This window comes from Neodiprion fabricii, chromosome 4, assembly GCF_021155785.1.
Source record: "Neodiprion fabricii isolate iyNeoFabr1 chromosome 4, iyNeoFabr1.1, whole genome shotgun sequence".
NCBI classification, from domain to species: domain Eukaryota; kingdom Metazoa; phylum Arthropoda; class Insecta; order Hymenoptera; family Diprionidae; genus Neodiprion; species Neodiprion fabricii.
The window spans coordinates 16,599,414-16,614,060 of NC_060242.1; the positions used below are offsets into that span (position 1 = coordinate 16,599,414).

The 14,647-nt window shown below is 38.3% G+C and overlaps 1 protein-coding gene across 2 annotated transcripts; it reads left to right on the top strand.

Annotated features, from left to right (window-relative positions):
* The first annotated feature begins 267 nt into the window (after positions 1-267).
* LOC124180909 lies at positions 268-14,540 on the top strand. 2 transcript variants are annotated; one of them, XM_046566825.1, is made up of 17 exons: positions 268-407; positions 1,222-1,489; positions 4,561-4,686; positions 5,157-5,348; positions 5,448-5,678; positions 5,762-5,866; positions 6,041-7,373; positions 8,154-8,262; positions 8,373-9,779; positions 9,902-10,144; positions 10,232-10,581; positions 10,698-10,962; positions 11,077-11,303; positions 11,382-11,623; positions 11,889-11,903; positions 12,055-12,532; positions 12,632-14,540. In XM_046566825.1, the coding sequence occupies exons 2-17, from the start codon at positions 1,325-1,327 to the stop codon at positions 12,967-12,969; spliced, it is 5,826 nt and encodes a 1,941-aa protein (XP_046422781.1). In that variant the 5' UTR covers positions 268-407; positions 1,222-1,324; the 3' UTR covers positions 12,970-14,540. The 2 variants fall into 2 exon arrangements, with proteins under 2 accessions (XP_046422781.1, XP_046422783.1); XM_046566827.1 differs by lacking the exon at positions 11,889-11,903.
* The last annotated feature ends 107 nt before the right edge of the window (positions 14,541-14,647 follow it).

Sequence of the window (14,647 nt, forward strand, 5' to 3'; positions counted from 1 at the left end):
ATTAGGATTGGTTATTTCCGCTGGAAATTACGTAACGAATTGCGGAAGCCAAAAATTTCACGTAGAGTCGGCCATCTTTATCATCACCCTTAGCCAATGACGCAGGGCAAGTGCCTACACCAGCGCTGCGGTAGCGAAAATTGCAACCTAATTCACACCTGGAGTGTAAACGGGTTTTTGATTGGTCAGCGGGTGACGCGTAAGGAGGCTGACTGCAGTCTCGGCCAATCAGAAGTCTCCTTTTATTCGTGCATGATTAACGAACTATGCGGGGGTAGAGTAGCCATTTTACGTGAATACTTCATTCGTGCGAGGAGACTTGTTGTACGAGTGATCTGTTATAAATAAAATAAACGGTATTAGTAGTGCTTAGGATGTGTAACTGTGCCTAGAAATGTATCTATAAGGTAATTATAATCGCTTTTACATAGAAGTATCGTCCTCTAGACGTTTTTTCGATCTGATTTATCGGTGATTGAACTTTCGATCAAATTAGAAAGTATGTTGTGCGTGTTATCTATCCCTGACTGTAGAACGGCGAACGGCGGTGTATGTTGAGAGAAAGACCAGCAGCGTGAGAACCATAAATCGGAGATATCTGTTAATCAATTCACCTACATCATAACTGTTACGTGCCTCGCCGAATTTTCAATTGCTTATTGTTTTCATACGCGTAATTTCAGAAACGTTTTACATCATTTTCAATTTTCAAGAGTCGGAAAAATAATACCAATGAAAAATTTATCGGTCGATGAAAATACCGCAACGCCGCGCTGTTTCGTCACTAGCTAAACACAATACCGTTTTCTCAATAACACATACGCGTCAATCCCACGTATTATTTGCATGCAAAACATGTACCTTGCTATCAGAAAATTTTATTTACACAAGCTTGTCCTTTCTGCGTCTAACGCATACCTGTGTCGTTAATAATTCTTCTTCATGAGGCATCGTCATCGTTTGCGGGAAAAATTCTCCGTACCAACCGCAACTCTGCTCCCGTTTCAACGTAAATTTGTTAATCAATTATCTTCTTTGTTACATTTTCTCTGTCATTAATGCTTTCTATTACTGGTAACTTATTCGAGCAAATGAAGCGCATATTTCGCTTTTGTGCAAAGTAAAACGCCAGTGGAAAAAAAATTAACGAAGTACCTTTTTTGCAAAGACTGTAACTAAGATAAAAGTGATAATAACATCACTATCTTGTTTGTGAAACAGTGTGAAATGAACGTGTTACATCGGTAAGAACTGAAGACATCGAGTTGGTCGATTCCAGCATTTTTAAACTGTCTGAAGAGGTGGACAGAGGGATTGGTTTGCGATGTCGACTCCCAGGTCTCAGGTGATAGCCGACGAGTATATCTCGTCGCTATCCGACCTAACATTCAACAGTAAACCATTGATCAACATGCTGACAATGCTGGCAGAAGATAACGTCGAACATGCACCAGCTATCGTCAAAGTCGTCGAGAACCACCTGCAAAAGGTTACTTATTATTGTAGTTAAAATGTCCAAAGCACAAAAAACTTGTCTCAAAGCTCAGGTCAAATTTTTTTTTTCAACTTTTTTTTTCATTCCCTAAGCTGAAACAAAATTTTTGTATTGATCAGAAATGTGTGTGCAGGCATTGAGGCATTTTTTTTTTCTTATATTTAGATGGTATATGTGAGGATGAGGAACCTTGTACAGTCTTTGCCTTTTTTCTTTTGTTTGTTTGTATGATTTTTCCTCTTGGTTTTTTTTCTACTGATCTCTCCAAATAACTTGTATTTTATTTGTGATCGCAGAATGGTTTCCTCTTCAATCAATGTGATGCATTATTATTTCATTAAAGGAATTTTATATCCCACTTGCCTCTTTGCCTCGTACAAACACCCTGTATAATTATGTGGCTGATTACTTACGTAATAATAAAAAAAAAAATTAACTCAAACTAGTATACACTGTTTGGCGCATTTTTTGGCACTGCATGCTATACCAGCATACTGACAAATATTTCCATAGATAGAGCAACTCTTTTTTATCGGTAAAATGAAATTGAAAGGAACAGTAATTGGATGTGCATAGATTGTAATTGAGTCTAATTTACTTAATTCCTTGTTCCAAGTTATTGAATTTAATCGCACCAACTAAAACATACTTTAGATACCTATATGTTGTAATAGGGAAAAAAAACTATAGAATATACACGAAAGGTTGCTTGCTGCTAATGAGAAAATTTAATCATCAAAAGAATAGAAGTAATCACAATACTCCTTTTTTCATCCAGCGTAGATGAATTAGAAAGTGGCTTTTTATCGCAGGAAGTAGCATTGTAAGAGTGATATTATTGTACATTGCGATCATACCGCCATCCGATTGTTTCTTAGTTTAAAGGAACACTAAAATCTCACGATTTTGCTCAGAGTTAAGTACTTTTACGCACCGTCTTTCGATCTCTTTTCAAGGATAAGAATTTCATCTATTACGCATTAATTTTACCATTATTTTTTCTCTTCTAGTTCTGTCTGTAATAACTCATTATTATATTATCATCATATATAATGACATAAATAATGCTGCCAAGTGTGTAGAAATAATGTACAAATTTTTATTCCATTTATTACTGTGCATTCGTTTTTTTTCATTTTTGTACATATATATATTTTTTATCTTGCCACCCCCCCTTCCTAACCGACTTAAATTTACTTTTCAACGTACAACCGAATACATTTTATCCATACACAAACATACATATATATATAAATATTTCGAAACACAAATATATCTCAAAGTATTGATCGATTATTTAAAAAAAAAAATTTCCCAAAGCTAGTAAAACGACCGTTCCTTTGTACATACACTATATTCTGATATATGATAAAGAGCAAATAAATTTGTAACCATATTTACGATACGATTATTATTATTAGTATTATAATATTATTATTAATATCATGTGATGAAAAAGAAAAAGAAGATAAAGAAAAAAGAAAAGCAGAATAATAGCAACATTTTTCAAGTAGCAACAAAAAATTGTGTGGTTAATTTCTGGTGACCTTTGCTTGGAACTGTAACGATGCGTGTACATGCATTCGTTCGCTGGGGTAACAGATTTTTAAGTTTCTATTTTCTATATTTTGTGCGTTTGGTTTTTACTTGATTTTTTTTTTTTTTTAAGTTTTACTTTATGCATTCTTCTTTTGATTTCATATGAAAAATCACTAGAGTATTATAAGAGTCTCCTTTTTCCCTCAACTTCTCAACATGTATCTCATAGAACTTGATCAATAAATTTCATATTATAGAAATGAGGACACACAGAAATACAACGAGTTGTAAGTCTACAACACAATAATTGTAGAGCTTCAAATAACACATTTGCAATATTTTATCAGAGTATGTATAAAAATCGATTGAATTTTTGTATGCAAGCTGCAGTATAATAAATGTATCCCATTCACTTTTTTTTTCTTTTTTTTTTTTTTCTTTCAAATGGACCTTAATATTTTTGTTAGAAGAAATAGCAATATTTAGGTTTAGCAAATGAAGAGAACAAGGACAGTGTATATTCTTACGCTACCATCTCCGAAACTCAATTTTTTCACTCATTTTGAGCACTGGGTTTTCTTTTTATTCGTTTTTTTCTCTAAAAATTTTACCCTAACGATAAACGTTTATAAATAATTTGTCAATTGGTCGTTCTGCATTCTAATATTCAATTTCAATTTGCTTCGTTCTCGAAAGTTATCTCTTTTTTTCTCCCCCACTATCTTAAAATATATGTACTGTATTACTTCGATTGAATAAAATTGATGATGATGATTGAACGACACAATGCAATATTAAAAATGAAAAGTATAAAACAGAAAAAACACAAATACCACTGCTTACTCATTATTTTTATTTTCTTTGGCCCGGTCCTATTAACATTTCAACGAAGTGCACAAAACTACTAGTGATGTTATGCAAATACTTTATTTGACAACAGATGATCTAATATGTGCTATTTGATCAAATCTTATTTACCAACTAATGATGTTTTTACACTTATCTCTCGACCTTGAATATTATATAATTTAATTGATCGATTTCTTCAAACATGTATTAAAGGCAAGAGAAATGTTGCAAGATTTTTCCAATACATTTCAAAGATTTAGCTCTTTACTTATAGCAGTTTTCAAAAATCACTTATATCTTCAACACGATTCTCATCGGTTTCAATAGTCTACTCATCTACTTTCTTCATGAATCAAATTCTATAGACAGATTCTCTAAGTATTCATTTTACATGTAGTTTGATTGGATAATCGCTGCCTCGGCATGTTAAATTTATCTCCAAGGTATCGTTTTCTGGTTGCATAAGTTGTTATTAGCAACTAATTAATCCTAGGTATAGTATGCAGCAATAATTATAAGTTGACAGTAGTGGTTTGGGATGCGTACCAAAAGAAGATCCATTAAAGAAGGTCCATATGTTTGGTGGTCGGCTGGTGATGGCATGCGGTGGCCAAAATTTGAAACCGAGTGGATTGAGTACCATACAAGTGGGATAGTCTGTTATTGTGTTTTACCAGGTCAGAAGCGACATCAAACTTCCCGTTCTATACCTCATCGATTCGATCGTCAAGAACGTTAACGGAGATTACACAAGCCTCTTCACCCAAAATATTGTCAACCTATTTTGTGGTGTTTTCGAGAAGGTAATTCATTTGTTAAATCGCTTCAAAAAATTACTAATCTAATTACACATTGTTAATTATCATTTAGATGTACACAGAAGAATTATTTCTTTCTAACAACTTTCAAGCTATTTACTTATCTCAACCAGACAATCAGACTGTTACAAACGAGCTGATAGCTCAACACATTAAATGCGTCGATACCTTACAAGAAAATGACTTTGTACTTGTATTATATTTCAATGTATGCTATTCAAAGAGACTCGAAATCAAGGAACAAATAACTGAATTTTTAACATGAAATGGATAAAGGAAACAATTTTTCCAAATTAGCCAATTCAAATTGAATTTCACAATTGCATCAAATTCATGTACGTATGTAATGTATCTGAATGTTGAGTAAAATACTGATGTGTAACATGTGTCTAGATTTGCAACAGTTTCATTTCACCAGAGACTTGTTCAACTTATTTTTACTGCATCCCTATTAGGTGGACGAAAGTACACGGGCTAGTATGTGGAAGCTACGACAGACTTGGAACGAGGTTTTCCCAGCGAAGAAGCTGTTCTCCCTGGACGTCCGAGTGCACAACATCGATCCAGCATGGCCTATAATCTCATCGTCTTCCCTTTCGTCCGTATCGTCAGGATCTATATACCTAAATCCCAGATTCCTGTCACTGGTAAGAAGATGGAATGTCTTGCCAGAAATAAGAACAAACATTTTCATGGTAAAATCAAACTCACTCGCTACTGACGTTTCTATTCTTCTATTTTACCAGCCTCAACCTCCGCCGGCAATCGAGCCTCCAGCCACGCCAGTCGAAGATAATGCTGGCGCTCCGATAACGATAGGCGAGGCAACAATGCGGGAACAATTATTGAAGAAGCAAAGGGAGCTCTTGGAGTTGCAAAAGCAAAAACTTGAGCTGGAAGTACTGCAGGCTACGGTTAGCCTGGAACAGCAGCAGCGACAGCTCAACAGACAAGCTGAAAGTATTCGAAACGAAACGGTGAGTTTTCCTGCAACATATGCGCTCTCCATATTGTTTATCAATTTGACGCAACGGTGCTCATTGTTTTGTCGATTTCTTAGGCTGTGATAACAGTACCGTCTGCTACAGCAACAGATAACGCGATGCCTGGCGCATCTGCGCCACTGACTTTACCTGTTCAGACGACAAAACACGTGACTAAACAGGTAAATATTCAAAAGTTTGCACATATTGCTTTTATCTCTACTGTGTTAGTTAGGTACTTAATTTATTGTTGTGGATTTTTGGTACTTAATTAATTTATGTGATCATTAGACCAGAGGATTTCACTGATAAATGGTACCGATGATTAAAGTCTTTCTTTTCGTGTTGCGTTTCAGTTTCCAGCAGCGGCTGCGTCTCTTTTGAAAAACTCTGGCTCTAACAACGGACCACGAATTGCGCCGGCGAGCAGCGTGGCCGTAGCATCGGCTAGGCTAGCTTCTAGAGATCCACGACTGAAGCCGTTGACGTCTCCCTACACTCCAGAATCAGTAGCGTCAAACATTGACCCGCGTCTACGATTAACGGCTGGCCAGAAGGATTCTCGTCTAGATAATCAATCGCTAGCACCACCACCACTACCACCTCCTCCAGCACATAACGTCACAAACACTGTACTTTCAGAGCAATTAAAACAGCAGATAACATCTAAACAGGCTGTGACTAGCACTATAAACAAGCCTCCGTCAAATGTTGCCAGTTCCAATACCTCGATGATAAATGCTAATAATAACAGTAGTGGTAATAATACGATCCTGAATAACAACAATAATAATAAAAATTTCAGTGGTAACGCAAACAAAGATGCTGTATCGCATCGAACAAATCAGAAAAAAGACCCCAGATCGTCGTCTAGTAATAGTAGTAGCAGCTCAAACAGCATAAATGGTAATTCCAAGGTCGTTCAAAATCAGTCCTTAGCAAATACCAGCAACATAAATAATAATAACAACACCAATAATGCCAGCAATGCATCGTCGACATCATCTGGAAGTAACAGAGGAAGTGGAGGTACCGATTCGAAATCAAAAGATAAAAACTCGAGTGGTGGACGTCAGTTAGCGTCTGCCTCGTCTTCAAGTGAAAAGACCTCCGCTTCCTCGAAGTCGTCGCATAGAAAGATAGGGAACAAATCGCGGTCAAAACAACCTCAGGGCTCGCCGAATAAGCTGCCTAAAGTTGAGAGGGAAAATAGTCCCGCTAGGTCTAAGTCGAACGAGAAAGACAGCGAGGATAGCTCGCTGTCAATCCGCACATCCCCTACCCAGTCCTCATCCCAAAATCCGAAGAGCAGAAAGAAGACTTCTTTGAAATCTAGGAAACGGAGTTCAAGTCCCTCTTATAGAATACCAAGACGTAACGATACAAAGTCTAGCTCCAACTTGAGTAGCTCGGGAGGTCTTACCGAGGAGGAACAGTCAGGTTCATTGATAGTGTCTCCTCCTCATCCGCCAACTTTCAAAGAAATCGGGCTTAATGCCAGACAGCGAAATTACGTCAGGCGAAACAGAGACGGCAGTTTGAGTCCGAAGATGGACGTTACATCTGCTACTCCGCTTCCCGTTCAGCCTTGCTTGGAGTCTGTTGTCAACCCCACAACCAAGGACGAGGATCTCAGAACAGCTCTACCGATTCCTACGCCTCCTGCCAGTGTTGGTGTTATCGAAAAGAGTGAGTTTATTATTCTACGACATCTTGCAACTTGTTATTTACTTGTGCTTGATACATTTTATACTCTGATTCTAAATAAGACATAGTTTTGTTTACGGCGAGTCAGGATTGGTGTAGGAACTATCTCTTTTTTCGTTCAGGGATATTTTAAATGATGCTAAATCGGTAGTTAGTTGATTTTCATTTTACCAGTCCTGATTTCACCTTCGAAAGCTACATGAAAACTGCTAGTGTAGAATTATTTAAAATCTGGTAGTTTACTTCTGCAAGACTATCTGTTGATATTCAAACAGTAAACAGATGTCAATCTACGTGAGATTACAAAATTCTGAAGACCAGCTTCAAATTCGATCAATGATTTATCTTGCGCTATTTTCGTAACATTCATTTTCATTGCTTTCTGAGATAAAAATTCTGCTTTAAGTTCTGTACAATAAACAACTTGGCAATGTATTGAGAATTATTATTTTTAAAGCGGTCATGCTTAGTGTTACATAAACAAATGTAGACCCATAGGCTTAAGATTGGGAGGGTCCCAAGGGCTAAATACCTGAAGGAGCTTGAAGGTAAGCTCCAGCCGTCATTATAAGTGATAAAAAAATAAACAAAATGTGGTATGTTACGCTTAGTTTTCAAAAGAATTGACACTATTAAATATAGTACAATACCCAATACACGCTCGTTGATTGCCAAACGCCTTAGCACCATACTCTCGTCGTTCGTTATTGGGTACTTTACTATTTAGCTGCATAGGATATCCCATAAAAGAAATTTTTACAGAAGAGGACTTGGATCTACGAGTATTGACTGTTGGCACCAATAAAAGACAAAGTTCCGAACACTTGGAATCTTCGACGCTGAAAAAGTCAAAAGCTGAGAAGTTCGACGCGTAAGTATACTTGCTTATTTTCACTGTTTCTTCTTCGATTCGATTTACTATCGATTTTATGCCGGTTTTGTAAGCAATGTAAGAAATTAAGGGAGTTTTTTGATCGACAGGTTGTTCGGAAATGAGGATGTCGATCTTCGCACACTGACTCACCCAAGTGCAGGACGTCCCCCTACACCTCCACCGCCAATAATATCTGGTGAGGATGGCAAAGACGGTTGGGCTAAGTTGAAAGCACCGACTCCCAAAGGACCCAGGGAGAAGACGAGCAGCCTGGACGAAAAGCGGGACAGAGACCGCGACAGAGACAGACTTGGAAGGCCGAGGCTGTACAGCAAGTTACCGGACGATCCCAAGGAGAGGCGCAGGACACTTTCTAGTGACGAGACTGACACGAGATCGTCAAGGCGAAACAGAGACCCAGAGAAGCCGGAGAGGTCCGATGATAGCAACATCGAAATAATCATGAAGCAAGCCGCCGAACAGCTGAACCAAGGATTAATAACGAAAATCCAGTACAACAACCTGATACAAGATATACTGCAGATGAGCGAAGATCAGAAACTTAGAGCGGCTCTTCGAAAGGAGAAAGAGGGCACTTCTATTGTCTGGGAAAAAGGAGGACTCGATATGGACAGGACACCGACGTTTAGTCCATCCAGCGACAATGAAGGCGGCAGGTCAAACAAAGACTCGCAAATGTCTCGTGGTCAGAACAATAGCGCCAGATGGCAGGGACAGCAGGCCTGGCAATCTCCGAATTCTTGGGCCCACTCTGCGGTTCCATTTTCTGGGCCTCCAGGTCACTTCAACCCTGATTACAGACCTATTGGCCCTTGGCAAGGCCCGAGACACTACGGACCGATCAGACCGGAGTTTAACCAGTTCCATGGTGGCTTCAATCAGAACATGGCTCCCAGCCAGCGCATGCTTCCAGGAATGATGGGACCGTTGGGCCCCAATGGTCCAATGATGCCAAACTTGATTCCCAATGGGCCGATCGGTCCGATGGGTATTCCGAGCTCGCAGCTGCCACCTGGAATACCAATCTCCAACATGAACGGGCCGAGCTCCATAATGATGAGCAACGGTGTGATGCCTCCTCCGAACATGCTTTCGAATCCCAATGCAGTCCCGGGGCCAAATGTCAGTCCCAACATGCCACCCAGGAGTTTGTCACCAGTCAGCACGAAGTACGACCCCAATGAAAATGACCCCGACTTTGGAGGTGTGCTGCTCAAGAATCAGGGACCTCACAGCAGAGAATTGCCACCTCCAGATCCCAAGATACTTGCTGAAGTAGCCAAGGATACCATGAAGTCGATAAAGATTGACGGAGTACCGAAAGAGATAAGGTACTATGGAGATACTGGCGTTGTATTCATGAACTGGGATGACCCTAGGGAGATTGGCTTCCAAGCTGGAGTTAGGAGAATTTTGATCGACGAAAAAGATACCGTTACTTGTGCTTTCAACGAAGGCTACAAAGAGTTCATATACGAAGGAGAAGTTCACAGGTAAAATGAGTGCTTGGATGCTTTGTTTTCAGTGGGAAAAATTGTAGTTAGAACCGGATTAAAATCATTTTAAAAAGACTGGATTTACATTTTTTTTTACGTGATTAATTTTTCTGTTGCAGAGTGAAATTAGGCGCTCCGACAAGGGAATTGTGGTTTGACGATTGTTGGTACGAGTGTTATTTTGGTGGACCACCTATCACCGTCTTTCTTAGCGGTAAGAAGGTCAGCGTCAAGCTGGAAGGACCTGTACCTCAGGTGAAAATTGGATACATTAAGAGGACAGATCTAGTTATTGCCAAAATCAATCTGATCATCAACGCCAGAAACATGGTGCCAGTGTTCTTGGACGCCAAGCCACAAATGTATGTTTCCTTCTTTATTTCTTCCACTTTCTTACTTCTATTTGTTGACAAACAAGACACTAACTATCCCCACTGAAATCGTTGCAGATTTGAAATCGAAGGAAAACCCAACACCCTTGAATTCATCGACTCTCTACAAACTGTTCTGCTCAATGGGCGACCATTCAAAGTTGAGTTTGGTGGACTTCCCAAACCTATTGTTATTAGGGACAAGAAACACTTCATTAGGTTCTCGGTTCTGCCAAAAGGCGTTCGAGCTGGATATGTCAGGTTATTTGGAATGCGAGGCGAGAGCCCCATCGAATCTCCACCAACGCCACCTATTTTGGACAATAAAGCGAACTTGGATTCCCTTCCGATGCATCAAACATATCCTTCGGTTGAACATGAGTCTGCTTCACAAGATAGATCAGACCATAATTCCACACCGAAGCCTGGTATTTAAAATTTGATCATTCATAACGAGCATTTTTGGTCAAGTTGTTAGTTAGGATATTGATGTGAGGAAACGTTTAGATATCCAAGTTAACAATCGCGTTTACTTTTCTTTCAGATTTGCAACTTGACATACTCTCCTCAGTATTACCCTCTGCAATGGCTCCATCTTCTGGTTTATCATACCAAGCAGAGCAGGCTGAAAATACATCGGCAGCCCCGCCACTTCCACCTACTCTCAACATGGACGAGTTGTTCCAAAGATTAGTGGCCACTGGTATAGTTCCGAATCTTCTCTCTGAGCAAAAAAAACCAGACGAAGAGGAGAAAAAGGAGCCTGAAATCATTCCTGTATCATTTGACAAACCAGAAACGCTCAAAGTGTAAGTATCTATAAAATTTCATTTGTTAATCATGTTTTAAATTCGATCCATCATTTTTGCAATCTTTGACTGTTGAAGCTATTTCTATTTATTGTTTCGCATAATCTCTTGTAGCAAGCAGCCGGCCATTGCTGCAGCGCTTTACAGTGGAATGCAGTGCAGCTCATGTGGGGCGCGGTTTGCTCCTGAACTGGCGACGAGGTATAGTCATCACTTGGACTGGCATTTCCGGCAAAATCGACGTGAAAGGGACTCCGCAAGAAAAGCGCATTCCCGACCATGGTATTATGACGTCAGTGACTGGATCCAGTATGAAGAAATTGAGGATTTGGAGGACCGAGGTTAGTGAGACGAAATATTTTGATACTTGCTTTCGCGGCTTGAATTGTTAATCTTTAATCACCTTTTGTTTCCGATAGCGCAAAGCTGGTTTGAGACTGAAAAACAAACTGCAGAAACCGAAGGCAGCACCACGGACGATGCGCCTCAGGAAACTGTCCAGCCAAGTGTGCCTACAGTCGGAAATGAGGATACACAGTGTCAGGTGTGCCATGATGCTTTCGAGCAATTTTATAACGAGGAAAAGGAGGAATGGCACTTGAGGCCAGCGATTAATTTCGAAGGGAAAAATTACCATCCGCTATGCCTTGAGGATCATAAGGTAACGCTCTGCGATTCAATTGCAATTGCTGTTCAGTGAAAAATATACAGTTATGTGTATCATCGCTTAAAGTATTCTCTGGTTATGATAATTTGGTGTAGAAGGAATTTTCGGAACGCCAAAAATAAAACCTGGAAAATGTTGCAAGATTGGGAGAATCGTTGAATTTTTTTTTATCATCTTTCTATTGTAGATGTTTAACAACTCAGTAGACTTTTTGTTTGTTAATTAAATATATATTTTCGTTTTTCATCTCGCAATATAGGAAAAGCATCTTGCGGTATGTGAATTCGAAAATGTTATTAAATAAGTCTTGTGATGATCTTTCTCGCTTAATCAAAGTTTTCTGTGATTATTATCATCATCAGTATTATCATTTTTACTTAATCACTGTCAATCTGTCAACTAAGTCATTCCGTTGCATTTTTTAGCGATCCTTAGAAGATTCCATCACTCCGATGGACGAATCAGTTACTGAGCCTGAGGAAGAAAAGAAAGAAGAACCAGAGAATGCAGATACAGAGATGAAAGCAGAGGTTGAGGAATCTGCTGAGCAACCTGCTGCAGAAGCATCAAGCGAAAATCCTGAAATAGAGGAGAAAGAGGAGAAGGAGGAGAAGGAGGAGAAGGAGGAGAAGGAGGAAAAGTTGAATGAGGAGAAACCTGCCCATGTCCCCGACGAAACGGGAAGTGAAAATGATAATCTGATGGTTAACAAAAATGAGGACAAAGAAGTTGAAGAACTCAGAGAGAAGGAAATACCCGACAAAATTGAATCGGCAGACTTCGCAGATGTTAAAATCAAAGAGGAACCCATTGACGAGGAAGAAATTATTGACGACGGAATGGAGGAGCAATTTATATTCACCAATGTCGAGGTGAAGACTGAACCTATTGATCCCGAGCCTGGTGAGTCCGCTTAAGTTTTTTCAACAATTGAATATGACCATCATTTTTATTCACATGCATGGGATTAATGAATGAGGTTTTACTTTTTTCTATCACCAGATGTGGAGGAGTCTGTGGTAAATGAGCCAGCACCGGTCGACACAACACATACAGCGGTGAAAAGTTCGATAGATGGTAATGTTGAGCTGGAATCAGCCCCAGCAGCTCTGCCAGCAGCCCCGTCGCGTATAAAAATAAACATAACAAAGCCGCTCACCGCCACAAAGGAAACAGACGAACTAAAAGACAAACCGAATAATCCCAAAACCCCAGACACAGTTGCACCTGAAATATTGAGGCCTGCGTCGATAAAGCCAAGTTTACAAGGTAAAAAATTATCTGTTCTACCCCCAGTAGAAAAGGGTCATGAATTGTCTGGCCTCTGTTCCATCATGTAAATAATAATGTAAATATAAGCAAGGATACGACTTAACATAATCCAATGCGTGTCAAGGATGATCTGTCCAAGCTTTGGTTTATGATACAAGAAATTCATAATAATACAACATTAAGTAGGGGCATAATACAGGTTTAATCGACTTTTTGTACAACTTGTATGATGTGATCCAGAGATATATGCTTATCGATTCCCCCTCCCTTTTTTTTTTGTTTTTGTTTTCGCCCCCGTTTATCTCCATAATGTTTTCCTCCACAGACAGGTAAGTAAACCATGCGCTAATTGAAAAACTTCTGCCACAAACGGAACGTCGAGAAATGAACCTTGAATAAATTATCGACCACCGATATATTCTAATTTCTTACATGCTTGAATAATTGACATGTTTTTACTACATTGTCAAATTTAGAAGTAATTAATTTTCGTTTAATCGTTTTGACTTAATGGTTTGAAATTTATATGGTTGGTGTGGAAATTATTTTCGAAATTTTGAATATCGATCTTGGTTAATTTAAATGAACAAATGTTTCTCGTCTAGTTTCGCATGGTGCAAGACAAGCTGCAAGACTGTGAAAAATATTTAAAATATAAAAAGCAGTGTGTTACATAAAACATACGATATACATCACATAATTTATCTGATTTTTAAAAAACAGATAATCTCTAACGATCACTTCATACTAGTTAGATGTACTATGCTCCAAACAATTGTTTAGCGGAAAGAGTGCAAGCGTGTGGACTATTATTATTACTATTATAATATCGAGAGAAGTTTGTGATGTGTATATATTTATAAATGTATTACTATGTTAACGAGTTTAGGAGTAAGCTTAAGATGTATTTAGCATTCCTTGTAGTATGTCGTGTGCATTTGTTTTCCATGAAAAGTGGTCAACAGGTCATCGAATAGGTAAAGAAAAAAAAAAAAAAAAGAACAAGAGGAAAACAACGATGAGCACAAAAACTTGAATACCATTTCCTATTGTTTGTACTTTGTTGTATAAAGACACACAAATTTTTTGAAAAAGGGTGGTCGAAAGGGACAAAGCAGAAAACAAATGGGCTGAAAACAATTTTGGGGGCTAGATTCTTAACCATTCAACATAATGGTTTTTTTTTTCCTTCCTTTACTTTCCTGTATACCCAATGAGGAAAAAATTATGAAAAATGTGAGTGACACATATATTATGTGGTGAAGAAAATATGAAACGAGTGTTGTTGTGAATCACAAATGTTTAAAACTGTACATAATGTGTGATATAATAATTATCTATTTTATTGTATATATAGGATATCATAATGCGATTCATAAATAAGAAACTTCTATCGAAGAGAAGAGAAAATCGTTATTTTGTTGTACAAAAAAGAAAAAAAGAAAAGAAAAAAACAGAAGAAACTACTTGTTGGTTATACGGGGTCTTGACTCTTTTTTTTCTCTTACACGTTATTCATCACCCTAATAAATATATATTCTACCCTTTGACGCTGCCCGAGGAAGCTCACTTACTTCGTTGGATCATGATTATTACCAAATGAATTATTTGAGCGAATAAAAAATGAATTATTGCAAAATTTGATAGTGTTTTGTTAAATTTCATCACGGTATTTAATCGAATAATAATAAAATAAAGAAAATCCATCTATTGTAGAGTATTGATTTTAAACCCATTTCCCAATTT